Raw genomic sequence first — 14,170 nt, 5'->3', positions numbered from 1 at the left:
TGTGTTGGTCATTTCGCTGGGTTGCTGGAAGATGGCAGTTCTGGCCGAAAGGAACTTGGACAGTTTCTGTAGCTAAAATCTGTAGGCGGTTTCCATTGCCTACTTTCCACTGCCTACAGTCTATACGGCACTAAGGTAGAGCCTCCTTACCTGTAACTTCCACAAATGTGGATTGCATTCACTATTCCTAAGAACTCTTCACAGCAGCATTCAGCAGTTACGAAATAGAATCATTTGGTCTAGTAATCTCATAGAATGAGCCTGCCTGCCTTTCCTTTCTTCTCTTATTATTAATTTTAAAAGCTAAACTTGAGACCATATTTGGATTTCACCACTTTTTCCATTAATGTTCTCTTTCTTTTCTAGGTTACAATCCAGGGCACCGCATTACATTTAGTTGTCATGCCTCCTCAATCTTCTCTGGTCTGTGACATTTTTTTAGTCTTTCATTATTTTTCTTGATCTTGAAAGTCTTGAGCTGTACTGGTCAAATATCCTGTAGAATATCTCTCAGTTTTAGTTTTACTTTTGTTTTACTCATGGTTAGATGGGGCTTGTGGATTTTGGAAAGAATACCACAGAAGTGAGATGCCTTTCTTGTCACATCATTATCAGGGATCATGATATCCATATGACATCACTGATGATTTTAACTTTCATCACTTGGTTAAGATAGTATTTTTCTGGTTTCTCCATTGTAAAGTTAACATTTTGCTGTTCTTTGGAAATAAGTCACTAACTGTAGCCTACCCTGAAGGAGGGATGGAGTCAGGAATTAAGCTCTACCTCCCGTAGAGGGAAGCATTTAAATGTATTATTTGGAATTCTATAAGAAAGAGTTGTCTCTTATCCCCAGTGTATTTAATCATTTATTTAGATCAGTATGGACTCATGTAGATGTATTTTGTATTTTGTGTTGTTATCCAATACTCCATTATTCTGTTCTTCAAGTTGTTCCAAATTTGTCCATAGTGGAGCTCTTTCAGGGCAATTCTTGTATCCCTTTGATATGTTCCAGGACCCATTTTCTTTATTGTACAAGATGCTTCAAGTTCATCTTTTTTCCCCTTGTCTCAGCCCTAGAATCAGCCATTTTTTTTTCAAGGAACCTGGTTCCTTTTATTGGAGAATGGTATTTAAAAACCAAGATTGGGTGTTGGGTGTGCTTGTTGCTACTAGAGTGTCATTGCTTCAAGGCTCTTCAAGATATATGTGTCCTCTCGAAAATAAAATGGAAATTTTTAAAAGCATACAGAAAAGCACAAATATTCACTATCACACAGCTTGAACAATTATTAATTAGTGGCCAATTTGGTTTCATGTATATGGCCTCTCCCCATTCTTCATCCCAGCACCCTGATTATTTTTATTTTTATGACGACGTAAATGAGGCTATGGCTTTGTTTTTATTTATTTACATATTTTAAAATTATTGCATATATGTAAGGTGTACAACATGATGATATTGATATACATATTCGTAGTGTGGCGATTACTAGTCAAGCTAATTAACATTTTTTCACATCGTTAAACTATTTCTTTTGTGATGAGAACTTTTGAAATCTACTCTCAGCAAATTTCTAGTACATCTCTGATTATTTGATGTAAATCCCAGCAACTGTATTATCACACCTGTAGATATTTTCAGCCTTTATCTCTGAAAAAAGGACTCTTTTAAATAAAAAAATTTAAATTGAAGTATAAAAAAGATATATTAGGAAATATGAAAGTGTAGAGCTTGATGGATTTTTATAAATGTATGTAACTGAAAACCGTGATCCAGATCCAGGACATTTCCAGCCCTCTAGAATGCCACCTAAACATGACTGATAATTTTTCTAAGAACCTTTAAAAAACAAACATAACTTCAATACCATAGAGCACCTAAAAAATTAATAATAATTCCTTGAAATCAAATATCCAGTCATTTGCAGTGGGTAGATTCTCCTCTCGCCCGCTCATCCTTCCCTTCCCCTGTAGTGTATTGGTTGAAGAGACAGAAGCAATGTGTTGGTTGCTCATACTGTAATTGATCACAGTCTGGATTTGGCAAGGGCATCCCTGTGGTGTTTAACATGTTTTTCTCACTGTGGCTTTCTTGGTTTTAAATTTGTTTCTTACGTTCTGATGATGTAACCCCAGTACAGTAATGGGCAGTGATTCTTTCTTTGGAGAAACTTCATCAGTAAGATATATTCATTAAATATTATCCTTGGTGTCTGATTAAAGTTTTTCAGCCTTGCTCTTCTAGCTAGGTCTAGAAGATTTCAAAAATTTTGTATCCTTTCCAGTATCAGAATTTTGTTATTCTTAGCTTTGTTTTCCTCTCTTACAGAGGTTAAATGACCTGGACAGCTGTAAGACAGTTTAATTAGCTAGTAAATGTTTTTAGTGTTGTTTCATGGCTGTGTCAAAATCATCTGCATATAGGCCTAGCTATGGTTGAAGTTCTGACTAAAGGATCTATAAGACAGTGTAAGGATTAAGCCATGAAAATAATTAGTATTGGTTGTGTTTGATTTGCTAAGTTCTCCTTTTTTTCTTTTTATATTATAGATCAGCTTGAACGGGTCTTTTTACGACTTGGCCATGCTGAAACCGATGAACAGTTACAGAATATTATATCTAAATTTCTTCCTCCTGTTTTGCTCAAGCTGTCTAGCACCCAGGAAGGAGTACGTAAGAAGGTAAGCATGTTGGGACAGTTGGGGAAATTAAATGGTGAATAAATGGGTATATATTAAGAAGTAAGCTTTCTGTTCCCATTATTGAAATCTTGGTTCATCTTAATTATGGCCTTTCAAAATGCAGAGTAAGTCTAGGACCAGCTTACGTGATTTAAAGGTAGCTTTTGTGTGCGTAGCACAGCTGCATTTAACACCACCTATGCAGATGATATAATTGAGATAATTATTCTGAAATATATGACGACTTGGTCTAAAATCTATGCTTTTGATTCCAATATGAATGGAGCAAAAATATTCTTAGTGGTAATGGAGCAAAAATATTCTTTAATCATTAACTGACTGTGCATATAACCTTAATTAAAAATAAGCAAAATAAATTTTTTAAAAGCAAAGTGTTGTTGTATAACTCCTGTTTTAGGATTCTGTAAAGTACTGTTACCAAAGTTCGATAACTATCACATCAGGGTTTTCTTTTTTAACCTAATTATTCTATATGGAACATTTGCCTCCTTCATTTTTAGATAGTTCGTTAGTCTTCCGGTTATAGGTCTTTGGACTAGCATCAGGTTTCATCTTTTGGGCCACTCTAATTGATTGGCAGTGGCTTCCTGGAGATCTGCCCTGAGAGGGATTCTGAGGCCCATCCTGATTTGGCTTCAGTGGCGAAAGAGTATCTTTGAGAATGTCTGTTATGTTTGAAAGAAGGGATAGGGCATATTCTAGGGCATTCTAGTTACATATTCGACATGCCTGTTAATACTGCTTTGCTGAGATAAATATGTTTTTGATCATGTCACTATTCTATTTAAAACTCTTCTGTGGCCTTCTCTTACCCTCAGGATAGCAAGGTATTAAAGGCCCTACATGAGTTGATTTCTGCTTACTTATTTAGCTTCATTGGCCTTGTCATTCATTTGACAGATATTTACCAAATGCCTTCTATATGCCAGATGTTAGGGATATGTTGGTAGATGAAAGAGACATCTAGTTGATGAGACGAGTATTAAATAATCAGGCAAATAGTATCTAGTTATAAACTATAATAAATGTTAAGCTGGAATAGGATTCTGTGAAAGAATGTATCTGGGGCATGAGAGAGACCTCTGTGTGTGTCTTGGAAGTAGCCAGACAGAGATGAGGAAGATGATTGAAGACGGAGATGTCCCTGTGCAGAGGTTCTGAGCTCTCAGGGAGTTGAAGAGGTCCACAGTGATGCATGCTGTGCACGAGAAGAAGAGTGATGAATTCAGGCATTAGGGAAAGGCAACAAGGATTCCAGTGGGCAGCTATTAGAAAGCTCATGTGTAAATAATTTCGATATATGAAATTTTGAAATCGATGCAACTAAGAATTTGTATTGACTTTCAGTTATGTAATTTTTGGGTTTCTAACTATCAATTTCATAATGCATGTTAGACTTAACCAGGATGCCTCCTGTAAGTTTGCTGGGTAAACTAAATGAAAGAGAAATGAAAGTTTTAGATTTCTACTGACGCATCATTGGAGTGCATTTCCTATTTTAAGGAAAATGAAGGTTGTTATATAGAATTCTACTTTATCATTAACTTTGTATATTCAGACTCATTAGAATAGCTAACAATTAAAGACTGCCCGTACTGTGTGTTGACAAGGATGTGGAGCAGCTGGAGCTCTCCTAGACTGCTGGTGGGAGTGTAAAGCAGTACTAGAACAGCCACTTTGGAGACTGGAATATTCTAAAGCTTATCATGAGCATAGTCTATGACCAAGCATTTCCAATCCTGAGCTTATATACAACAGAATTGTGTATATATATGCACCAAAAGGCATATCTAAGAATGTTCATAGCAGCACTATTCGTAATAGGCCAAACTGGAAATAATCTAATGTCAATCAAGAGGAGAATGGCTAAATTGTATTTTCCTACTAGAGCAATGAAAGCGAACTATTGCTATGAGCAATAACATGAATGAATCTCAGATATAATGTAGAACGAAAAATATTCAGACACATGAGTTCATCCTATATGTTCCATTTATATATAGTAAATTTAAAAATGGTATTAGACTCATGGACATGGATAATAGACTAGTTACCAAGGGTAAGGGAAGGAGAGATATAGGTGGGGTAAAAGGGGTCAAATATGTGGTGACAGAAAAAAATCTACCTATGGGCAATGAACACACAATGCAATATATATATATGCCTTACTGTTGAATTGTACACCTGGAACTTACTAGATTTCATTAACCAATGTCACCATAATAAAAAGAAATAAATTTAACAGTAATTAAAAAAAATAAAATAAAAATGGTATTAGAAATTGGTGGGGGTGGTAACCTTTGGGGCAAAGGGGTTAATGAGTAGGGAGGGGATAGGGTACAGGGCTTTTGTGGTTCCGGTGGTGGTTACATAGCTGTCTTTTGTGAAAATTTATTGAGCCATATACTCTCAATTGTGTACTTTAGCTATGTGCTGTACTTCAGTTAAAAAGTTTATTAATGAATAAATGAATATAAGTTAATGAGTAGTAATGAGAACTGATATGGCCAAAATAATATATACCCGAGTGTGATAATTTTAGAGGCTTACCGACAGAAGTTAGCTGTTACCTATTTAGCTAGGACTGGTTTAGCTGATTTCTTGATTTTTATGGGTTTCTAGAAGATTCTCGATGGTGAATAACCAAATTTAGGAAATTTAGTATTTAAGGTGATAAAATTCGTAGAAGAAAATTAAGCAGTTAATCCATTTAAAGTAATAAAAAAATTATCATAAAAAAGAATGCCTGTAATTGTGGTCATGATTGTCTGTCACCATCAATGATTTTTTATAGAGTCCGTCTAGCAGTCAACCGAGATTAGATTGTCATAAGAGGGCTATTTTCTTTAGCTTGGTTCCTCCTGATTCTTTTCCTCATCATCAGCTGTATCACATGTCTGGATCAGGTGGGAAGTTTGGATGAAGAATTCATGGTAATGCAAGTTTCTAGGTCTCTGTAAGGTATCAGGGATCCCAAGGACATCTCACACTGACACTTCAGATGAATTGAGCTTAACTATCAGTTTTTGAAAAGTTAAAAATATGGACCTTGGAGTCACATCTCGAGTAAGCCATTTGCTGGCTCAGTATCTTTGGGCAAGGTACTTTATACTTCCTTGAGCCTCTGCTTCCTCACTTATAAGTGGAATGACAAAGTGGAATGAAGTACCACCTCTCTGGTTGTTGTGAGAATCAAATGAGATAAGGAATGCAAAATGCTATGTACAAGTCTGCTTTTCAGTGCTCCATCTTAGCAAGATAATCTCACTTTTATAGTAAGACTGGGGCCATTTGACATAAGCCTCTATCTTCTTTTCCACCCATGGGAATTGTTGACGTCAATCTCTATTTCTGCTGTCTTTTCCCACTTAAAGTAGGGGAAGGTTGTTATTCCTTAAAACTCTTTAGTAGAATCAGAAGATCTTCAGAATAAAGTGAAAATTCCTCAGCATTTTACCTGAATCCTTTTATAACTGAGCCCTGCTTTTAAAACTCTTACCTTTCTGTGTTTCAGTCAGGTGCAGTACGCCATGTTCTTTTAGACCTCTGTACCTTATAACTGATTCTCTGCTTGGAAATTTATCTGGTCTTCAGGACTTAGTGTTCTTGTCACTTCCTCTCTGAAGTCCTCCTTGATTTGGCAGATACTTTTTCTTCTGGAAACCCATAGTACAGGCATACCTCACTTTATTGCACTTCACAGATGTTGCATTTTTTACAAATTGAAAGCAAGACCCTCCACTGGCAAAATGATTACTGCCTTGCTTTATTATGATATTCACCATAATGCGATGGTCTGGAACTGAACTGCAGTATCTGAGGTATGCCTGTGTCTTGTACAGGTAATATTCATGGTGATCTTAGTTTGGGCTGCCATAACAAAATACTCTATAGACTGAATGACTTAAACAACAAACATTTATTTCTCACAATTCTGGAGGCTGGAAGTCTGAGATCGAGGCCAGCATGGTCAGGTTCTTTGTTCATGAATTCTTCATAGTTTATAGAGAGCAGCCTTCTTGCTGTGTCCCCACATGGCAGAGAGAAAAACTCTGATCCCTTTATCCTCTTAGAAGGACACCCACCCACCCCATCATGAGCTTCACCCCCATGATCTCATCTAAACTAATTAATATCCCAAGTCATCCCACTGGTGTTCAGGGCTTCAACATGAGAATTTTGGAGAGACATAAACGTTCATTCCAGAGCATGGTGTGTTTCAATCATTTGTTCACAGGTCTTTTGGGAGACTGTCTCTCAGTATTGGCCCATCTGGGATCTCAACTTTGATTAACTAAAGGACATCGTAAAATAAATTCACTAGTAAAATCTGGCGAATGAATTCTTGGGGGATATTTTATACTCCCTTTCTGGGATGTAAATTTACATTTTTAAAGAGAAAGTAGCTACTATTCATCAAACTAAGTGATATCTGAGAAATGAATTTGTTTTTAAATGATGGTCAATAATTTCAGTTCATATTTCTCTGTATTTTAGGTAATGGAACTGTTGGTCCATCTGAATAAGCGCATAAAAAGCCGCCCCAAAATACAACTCCCAGTAGAGACACTATTGGTTCAATACCAGGACCCTGCTGCAGTTTCCTTTGTCACAGTGAGTGTTATCTTGGACTGTTTTCTGACTTATAGTAAGTTTTCTTTTATAACATTTATTAGATGTCATTAGTATATTGATAACTTAGAATTTTACTGTAGCCTTTTTCTAAGTGAAGTATGCGATTTCTTTTTTAAATGACACATTGTTTTGCCACTGAGTACTCATCCAGAGGAAATATTACCATAACGGCAGTGGTAGAAACAGAATAATGCATGGGTGTTTATACTGGCAAAGTAATGTTGGTGAAATGACTTGTCAGATATTTTGATCTATAAAAGAATGATTTGATTCTTAGTAAAAGATTATATGAGACCAGTTTGAATAAAGAAAAGGGTTATATAACATGGGCATGAATAAAGGATAACAGAAGAAAAAAGGGTAAAATGGAAGAAGAGTTAGGAAGGCTGAATTTTTAAAACATCTCTCTGGTATATATGTATCTGTGTGTGTGTGTGTGTGTGTGTGTGTGTGTGTATGTATGTGTATGTGTATGTATACGTATATGCATACACTCTCAGAAAGATATCTTTTTTAAAAGTGGAGTAAACTGAGGCTGGTAAGAAACATTCCTCTTGAATTGTCTTCATGAAAATTGTTCCTCTCGAATTGTCTTCATAACAAATGTTGTCTGATGACAGGTGATATTTTTTCTTGGCCCTTATAGTTTCTTGCATTGAGGCAGAATCTTTTGGGTCTTATCTAACATCTGGACTCCAGACCTTTGGAGCTACCTACTGGTCCAGACGTCTTGTCTGTGCCTCTGGACATATAGCTTCATTATAGATGTTCCTTTCTTTAAGCACATAGGAACATTGTGTGCCATTAAAATTGCCAAATAGGATGGGTTTTAAGGAAAAGGATAGCCTTATGAAGTCTGTTCTAAAGTGAAGAATCCTTCAGAAAAGCAAATCTTTATATTATGCATTTATGGGGTTTGCTTAAAATTAGGCATTCATATGGATTAAAGTGGTACAAGCACACCAGAAGCACTCAGCTTCCCTTGGTTCATCACCCATTGGTCGTTATTAGAGTGAGGAACCAGAGTGCTGCAATATGCTAAAGTTGTTTTAGGAACAGACAGTTGGGATAATATGTGGTCTCCCATGTGGTCTCCTCTTAGCTTGAAAGGCTTAATGCAACAAATTGGGAGAGCTGATGATAATGTGAAGTATGCATGTTTAGATAAGTCAAACGATTACTTTGTTCTTTTCAGTGAAAAGTAATTGCATATATGAGTATTTTTCCCCAGCTTTGAGACATAATTGACAATTAAATTGTATATATTTAAAGTATACAATGTGGTGATTTGATATATGTGTACAGGAGTGTTTTAGATTAGGTGTTGCTCCCTACATGAAGCCCATTTTAGAGCAAGCATTTTGAATAAGTGGGACTGTAATTCATCCTGAAATATAATTGTTGGTCAAAGTGTAATAAACATGTGGAAGGAAGATGCGACTTCTTTGTTATAAGTTTGAGTTAGCAATCATATGATTTTGTTGAAATCCTTGAGTATTTCCCTCACACTCACTTGTTTTTCTCTCATTGCCTTAGAATTTTACTATAATTTATGTTAAGATGGGCTATCCACGCCTACCGGTGGAAAAACAGTGTGAACTGGCCCCCACGCTCCTCACTGCGATGGAAGGGAAGCCTCAGCCACAGCAGGACAGGTATGCTTTTCTCAGTTTCCTTGTTTCCCATCCACAAGAGTCAACAGCTGCCATTCAAAAACAGGTCCACACATTTGGTAAATATAGCAAATATGAAGGCTTGAGCTCTTTCAGCTGACAAATAATCGAATTTTCTGTGATACATTATTATTTTGTCAGTACTATCAAAAAATTTCTTAATGTGAGCATATCAAGCATTGTGGAGCTAACATTTTTCTCAATTTAAATGCATTTTTTTTTTTTTTTTGTCAATTTGAGGCAACGAATTTTCTGTGATTGCAAAAATTAGAGTTATAAAATGCTTTTCATCAAAACATTTCTATCTTGGAGGATATAAAGTTTCAGAGTAGTTTTCTTAAGGAACAGATCACTTGTTTATATTAATATGGGAATTGATTGGAGAGGTGACAAGATTTAGATAACATCCTTCATTTCTCATCTTAGCCACAAGTTTTGTATTGTAGCTATGTAGTGGTGCGAAGTCATGAAGAGGGCAGAAGTTGTTGAGTAAAGATGGAGTTAAATGTTTTCAGTTCACCTTTTTAGAGCATATACATTTAAAAAAGACTGTGATACAGACATACAAGTAAAAATAAACATTACAAGCACTATTTGAAATTGTTTTCATGTTTTAAGACTCACAAAAGGTATATACAGTGAAAGAATTACTGAAGCTATGTTAAATTCACACACTGGAAATTTTAATATTATATTTCAGATATTGACATGATTGATTTTTAATTTAACTTTAGAATAACTTTATTTTAATTAACTGTGGAAAGGAAAAAAAATATTATTGAAAGGACACGTTACAAGTTGAACTTTACCTAAGGTTTAATATATAATCTTGTGGTAACGTGTTAACACCGAGCCCATATTATGTACATTTTTTTCCCTGGTGCTTCTGGTGATGAGCCAGATTGCCTAAATGCTAATTATCTCTCCATATACTGAACTTTCAATATGAAAGTAATTTAGGCCAGTCCCTAGATTAGGATTTTCAAATTAGTGGTATTGAAAATGAGTGGCCCTTGCTACAGTTTCCACTTTCTGTTATGTGATTTTTGTCTGTTATTTGCATGTATACAAACCTTGTTTTGTAAGTAGTTGCAATAAATGTGATTGTTTTTTCAGCTTAATGCATCTTTTAATACCAACCCTTTTTCACATGAAATACCCTGTTGAATCATCAAAATCAGCCTCTCCGTTTAATCTTGCTGAGAAACCAAAGACTGTGCAGCTGCTTTTGGACTTCATGCTGGATGTCCTTCTGATGCCTTACGGGTAAGGGGAAAAAGATAAACACAAAACAAAGCAACCTTGTTCTTGCTTGCTTTTTACTATATGGCGTTAAGTACTACTTTAAGTAATTCAGCTTTCATTTGAAAATGGATCTGTCTCAGATATCTCTTTTTGCTGCAGCCATGACCTCTTCTAAACTCCAGCTCCACTGTTTATTGACCTTGTAGGTGTGGAGTTGTGATTTTAGGCTCAACTATCCAAGCTGAAATCAGTCATTCCCCATAAGAATAGTTCCTCTTCTTTACTTACTGCCAGTGCTGTGATGATGATTCTCTTAGTCTTGTAGGTGTTCAATTATAAATTGCCTTTCAGCTTTTTTCTTTCTTATTGCTGCAATAGCAGTTTAAAAAAATACCTCCTTGATGTATCCTGGAACCATTCCCACTTGCTGCCATCTAGTTTTGGCTCTTTTTAGCTCTTGTCACAACTTCTTCACCAGCTGCTTTTCTTCAAAACTCTACACTGGCGTAGAGTTTCCTGATTTTTAAAACACATCTTATCAGGTCACACTTTAAAATCCTTGGGCTATTACTTTCCAGTCATTATAGGCACTCTTATGTGTCCTTGCCTTTCATGTTTTAAGAGAATACAGTTCTCTCTGCTTAAAATGCTTCCCTATCAAAAAAGGAGAAAAGACGTGCTGAAAGAAAACAAGAAACAACAGCCAAAAAACCACTTTGAATAAGCATCACAAATTAGCTGAGATGTCAGCTGTGTGTATTACTAAACACCTATATATACAATTGTGACTGTGTTTTTATTATAATGTTGACGTATCCATCTTCCCTACTATATTGGGAGCTCCTTGAAGTCAAGAGCTGTTTAATCTAGCTCTGGTCCCTGGCATAGTGCCCATGTTGTGATCTGCTTCAAGTCTGCTTATTTTGTAGGTTCTGCTGCCAGAGATGATTTCCTCCAATACTGATTTCATTATGTTTCTTTCCTAATCAAAAATTCAATATATCTTATAAGCTTAACATGTGGGGCTCCATATCATCTGTTCCTCAAGCCAGACACAAGAGTTCACACTGTATGATTTCTTTCCTCTGCAGTTTGCTCTCCTCCTATCCCTTTAGTTTGGTGCCTTTATTTTTTGGGCCTTCATACATTTTCTCTACCTATAACCCCTGCCTGTTTACTTTCATTACCTCTGGCATATCATTTTTTACTTTTCTGCAGTTTCTTTGTCATCTGATAACATGTCAAATGCTGTGACTTGGGTTGTGTTGTTATCGTCTCAACTTGGCTCCAGATGTCAGAGACTCAATCTTACCGTTCCCGGTGTTCCTCTATCTTGTGTTTAGGATGATGTTTTGCACAATGTTAGCTGTTCAGTAATGATTGATTTATTGCCACCAGTGTTAATAAACGTTAGAAATAAGTGAAAAATCTCGTTTTATGCTTGTTAAATCAGGAGGCAGTCAGAATTGGCAGGCAATGATGGCTTTGGTAAATGAACTTTGAAATCCAAATTTGACTTAAGCACATAATGTACCCAAGCCAGTGATTCCTCACATTTTTCTTACTAGTGAGAATTTGCCTCATTTATATAAAAATAAAGTGATTCCTTAACAGTTTTTTTTTTAAAATGTGAATTTAGGAATTGAATGAATATGGCATATAAGAAATGTGGAATAATTTACTATGTCACCGGGCTCCAAGTGTTTTCTTTAATTTTTTGTACAATGGGTAATTTAATATCTAGTCTAATAATTTGTCAGCATAGAATTTTTGAGTTTGAAGGGACTTGAATTAACATTTATATAGAAATCATTTTGTAGATGAGGAATACCAGCTTGATTAGGTCAAAATGAATTTGCCAGAAATCTTATTTTTAACCTATAGAAGCTAAAAATAAAAAAAAAAGATAATTTAATAAATAATAGTTGCAAAGGGCTTTGGCCATACAATGGGAAAAGCTAATTCTCTTTTCCTCCTTAGGCCCTTTTGTTTTCATTTTGGGGACATTATGTGCTTGGGTTGTAAGTGGTTTTAGTGAGTTTTCTAATGTAGGGATATAAGGCATTCAAGGAGAATTCAAGGAGAATAACTATAAAAATATTCTCTGCTTTGGATATAGATCAATACCGCCCCCGCCACCCCCAATCAACAAACCTTCTTTGCATTTGTCAACTAAAAACTAAAAATGCATTGGGTCAGTAGTGGCTCTTAGGACAATTGTTTATAGCTTGAGAGTGAACAAAATATTTACATTCATTGTTGATAACTATTATCATTCATTTGTAACCAAGGCGAGCAGATGGTTATTCTCTATTTTAGATACCTTTATTTTTCTTTATGATGAAATTTTACTTTTAAGTTTATTTTTGTAGAAAAATTCTGCATGAAGAAAGTATATACTTGAATGTATTATATATGCGTATGTATGTGTGTGTTTTTACAGAAAGGGGTTAAATTTCCATTTCTTTTTCAGATATGTGTTAAATGAATCCCAGAGTCGCCAAAATTCATCTTCAGCACAGGGTTCTTCTTCTAATAGTGGGGGAAGTTCTGGAATACCACAGCCTCCCCCAGGAATGAGCTTTTATGCAGCTAAAAGAGTTATTGGTGATAACCCATGGACACCTGAACAATTGGAACAGGTATCACATACTGTTTTTTCATCTTAACCCTGTACACCCACCCCTGTGAAGTCCATGAAAGCATTTGCAGCCTAATTCCGTGTATGCAGGCTCTCTGATGAAATATGTTTGAACGGAGTGATTGATGTAATGTGTTCTCTTCGTCATGTCACTTATCTGTTAAAGCCCTGGGGAAAGGGAGGAGTGGGGAAAGCGCCTCAGTTTTTCTAACGTTGCTTTCATTTTTCAAGTGTGAAGTACAGCTCACTTACAGATTGAATATATTTAACTTCTTTTAGTTTTTCATTATAGGTATAATAATTATCTAGCTGCTTTGGGGCAGTTACAATGCAATTTATGCTACATCACTCAGTTTCTTAAGGCTGTACATTTTATGTAAAATGAGAAACTCCCGTACTCATAAGTGACAATATGTGGGAAAGCATGACTCCCTTATCTGTTTCTTCCTGGGAATTTAAAAATTGGCATTAAGAATTTTATTCTGGATTTAAACAGGGCACAGATGTTCTCTGAGCAGCTTTTAAAAAAGACTGGTGCTCTGCAGAGAAGGGGCCTCACTGTGTCTGTGTCATCAGGCACCTCAGGCCAGAACAGATGGGATCAGTATGTAATTATTTTGGAATTCAAGCAACATGGGTTAGTCTTCCAATCCTTCCTTTATCTCTCCATGGCAGTCTAAATATTTGATCCTTTTCTTTTCTGGGGGATGTAGGTGACCACTGGTCCAAACAATGTTCCCATGAGAGGGGAAAAAGGCAGTTTGGGACATTCTTGCCACTCACAAATTTATAGAATGATTTGTTCAGTGAGGGCTGTATTCGATTAGATTTACTTCTTCATGTTTTATAGATTTTTTTTTTCCCTCAAGCCATGACGTAAGTAAGAAAGAAGGGTAAATAGTAACAGAAGCTACTCTTTATTGAGTATGATCTGTGTGACAGGCACTATGCTGAAGAGGAGTATCGTTGAGTTATGGTTATACTGATATGTTAAACAGTATTTTTGGTTGGTGGTCTTTGTTTCTCTGATCATTGTTTCGCCTTTCCTTTTTATCTGCAGTGCAAATTGGGTATAGTGAAATTCATAGAAGCTGAACAGGTGCCTGAACTTGAAGCTGTTCTCCATCTGGTGATTGCTTCTAGTGACACACGCCACAGTGTGGCAACGGCAGCAGACTTAGAATTGAAAAGCAAGCAAAGGTGAACTACATCTCTTTTAAACTTTCAAAATTGGAAAGAGGCTGGATTTCTAAAAGCTTACTCAGCAC

The 14,170-nt window shown here is 36.0% G+C and overlaps 1 protein-coding gene across 2 annotated transcripts in view; it reads left to right on the top strand.

The window, feature by feature from the left end:
• The window catches only part of ECPAS (Ecm29 proteasome adaptor and scaffold), a 79,214-nt gene that overhangs the window by 11,956 nt on the left and 53,088 nt on the right, over nucleotides 1–14,170 (top strand). For both annotated transcript variants that reach the window (XM_025041521.1, XM_006906098.3), the window contains exons 2-7: nucleotides 2,557–2,687; nucleotides 7,206–7,322; nucleotides 8,880–8,998; nucleotides 10,133–10,282; nucleotides 12,735–12,903; nucleotides 13,963–14,102. In XM_025041521.1, the coding sequence (XP_024897289.1) occupies nucleotides 2,557–2,687; nucleotides 7,206–7,322; nucleotides 8,880–8,998; nucleotides 10,133–10,282; nucleotides 12,735–12,903; nucleotides 13,963–14,102 (826 nt within the window). The remainder of the gene's footprint in view (nucleotides 1–2,556; nucleotides 2,688–7,205; nucleotides 7,323–8,879; nucleotides 8,999–10,132; nucleotides 10,283–12,734; nucleotides 12,904–13,962; nucleotides 14,103–14,170) is intronic.

Source organism: Pteropus alecto, unplaced genomic scaffold (genome assembly GCF_000325575.1).
Source record: "Pteropus alecto unplaced genomic scaffold, ASM32557v1 scaffold111, whole genome shotgun sequence".
In the NCBI taxonomy this organism is placed as follows: domain Eukaryota; kingdom Metazoa; phylum Chordata; class Mammalia; order Chiroptera; family Pteropodidae; genus Pteropus; species Pteropus alecto.
The sequence above is the reverse complement of the archived record's forward strand: the minus strand, read 5'-3'. Positions and strand labels throughout refer to the sequence as shown.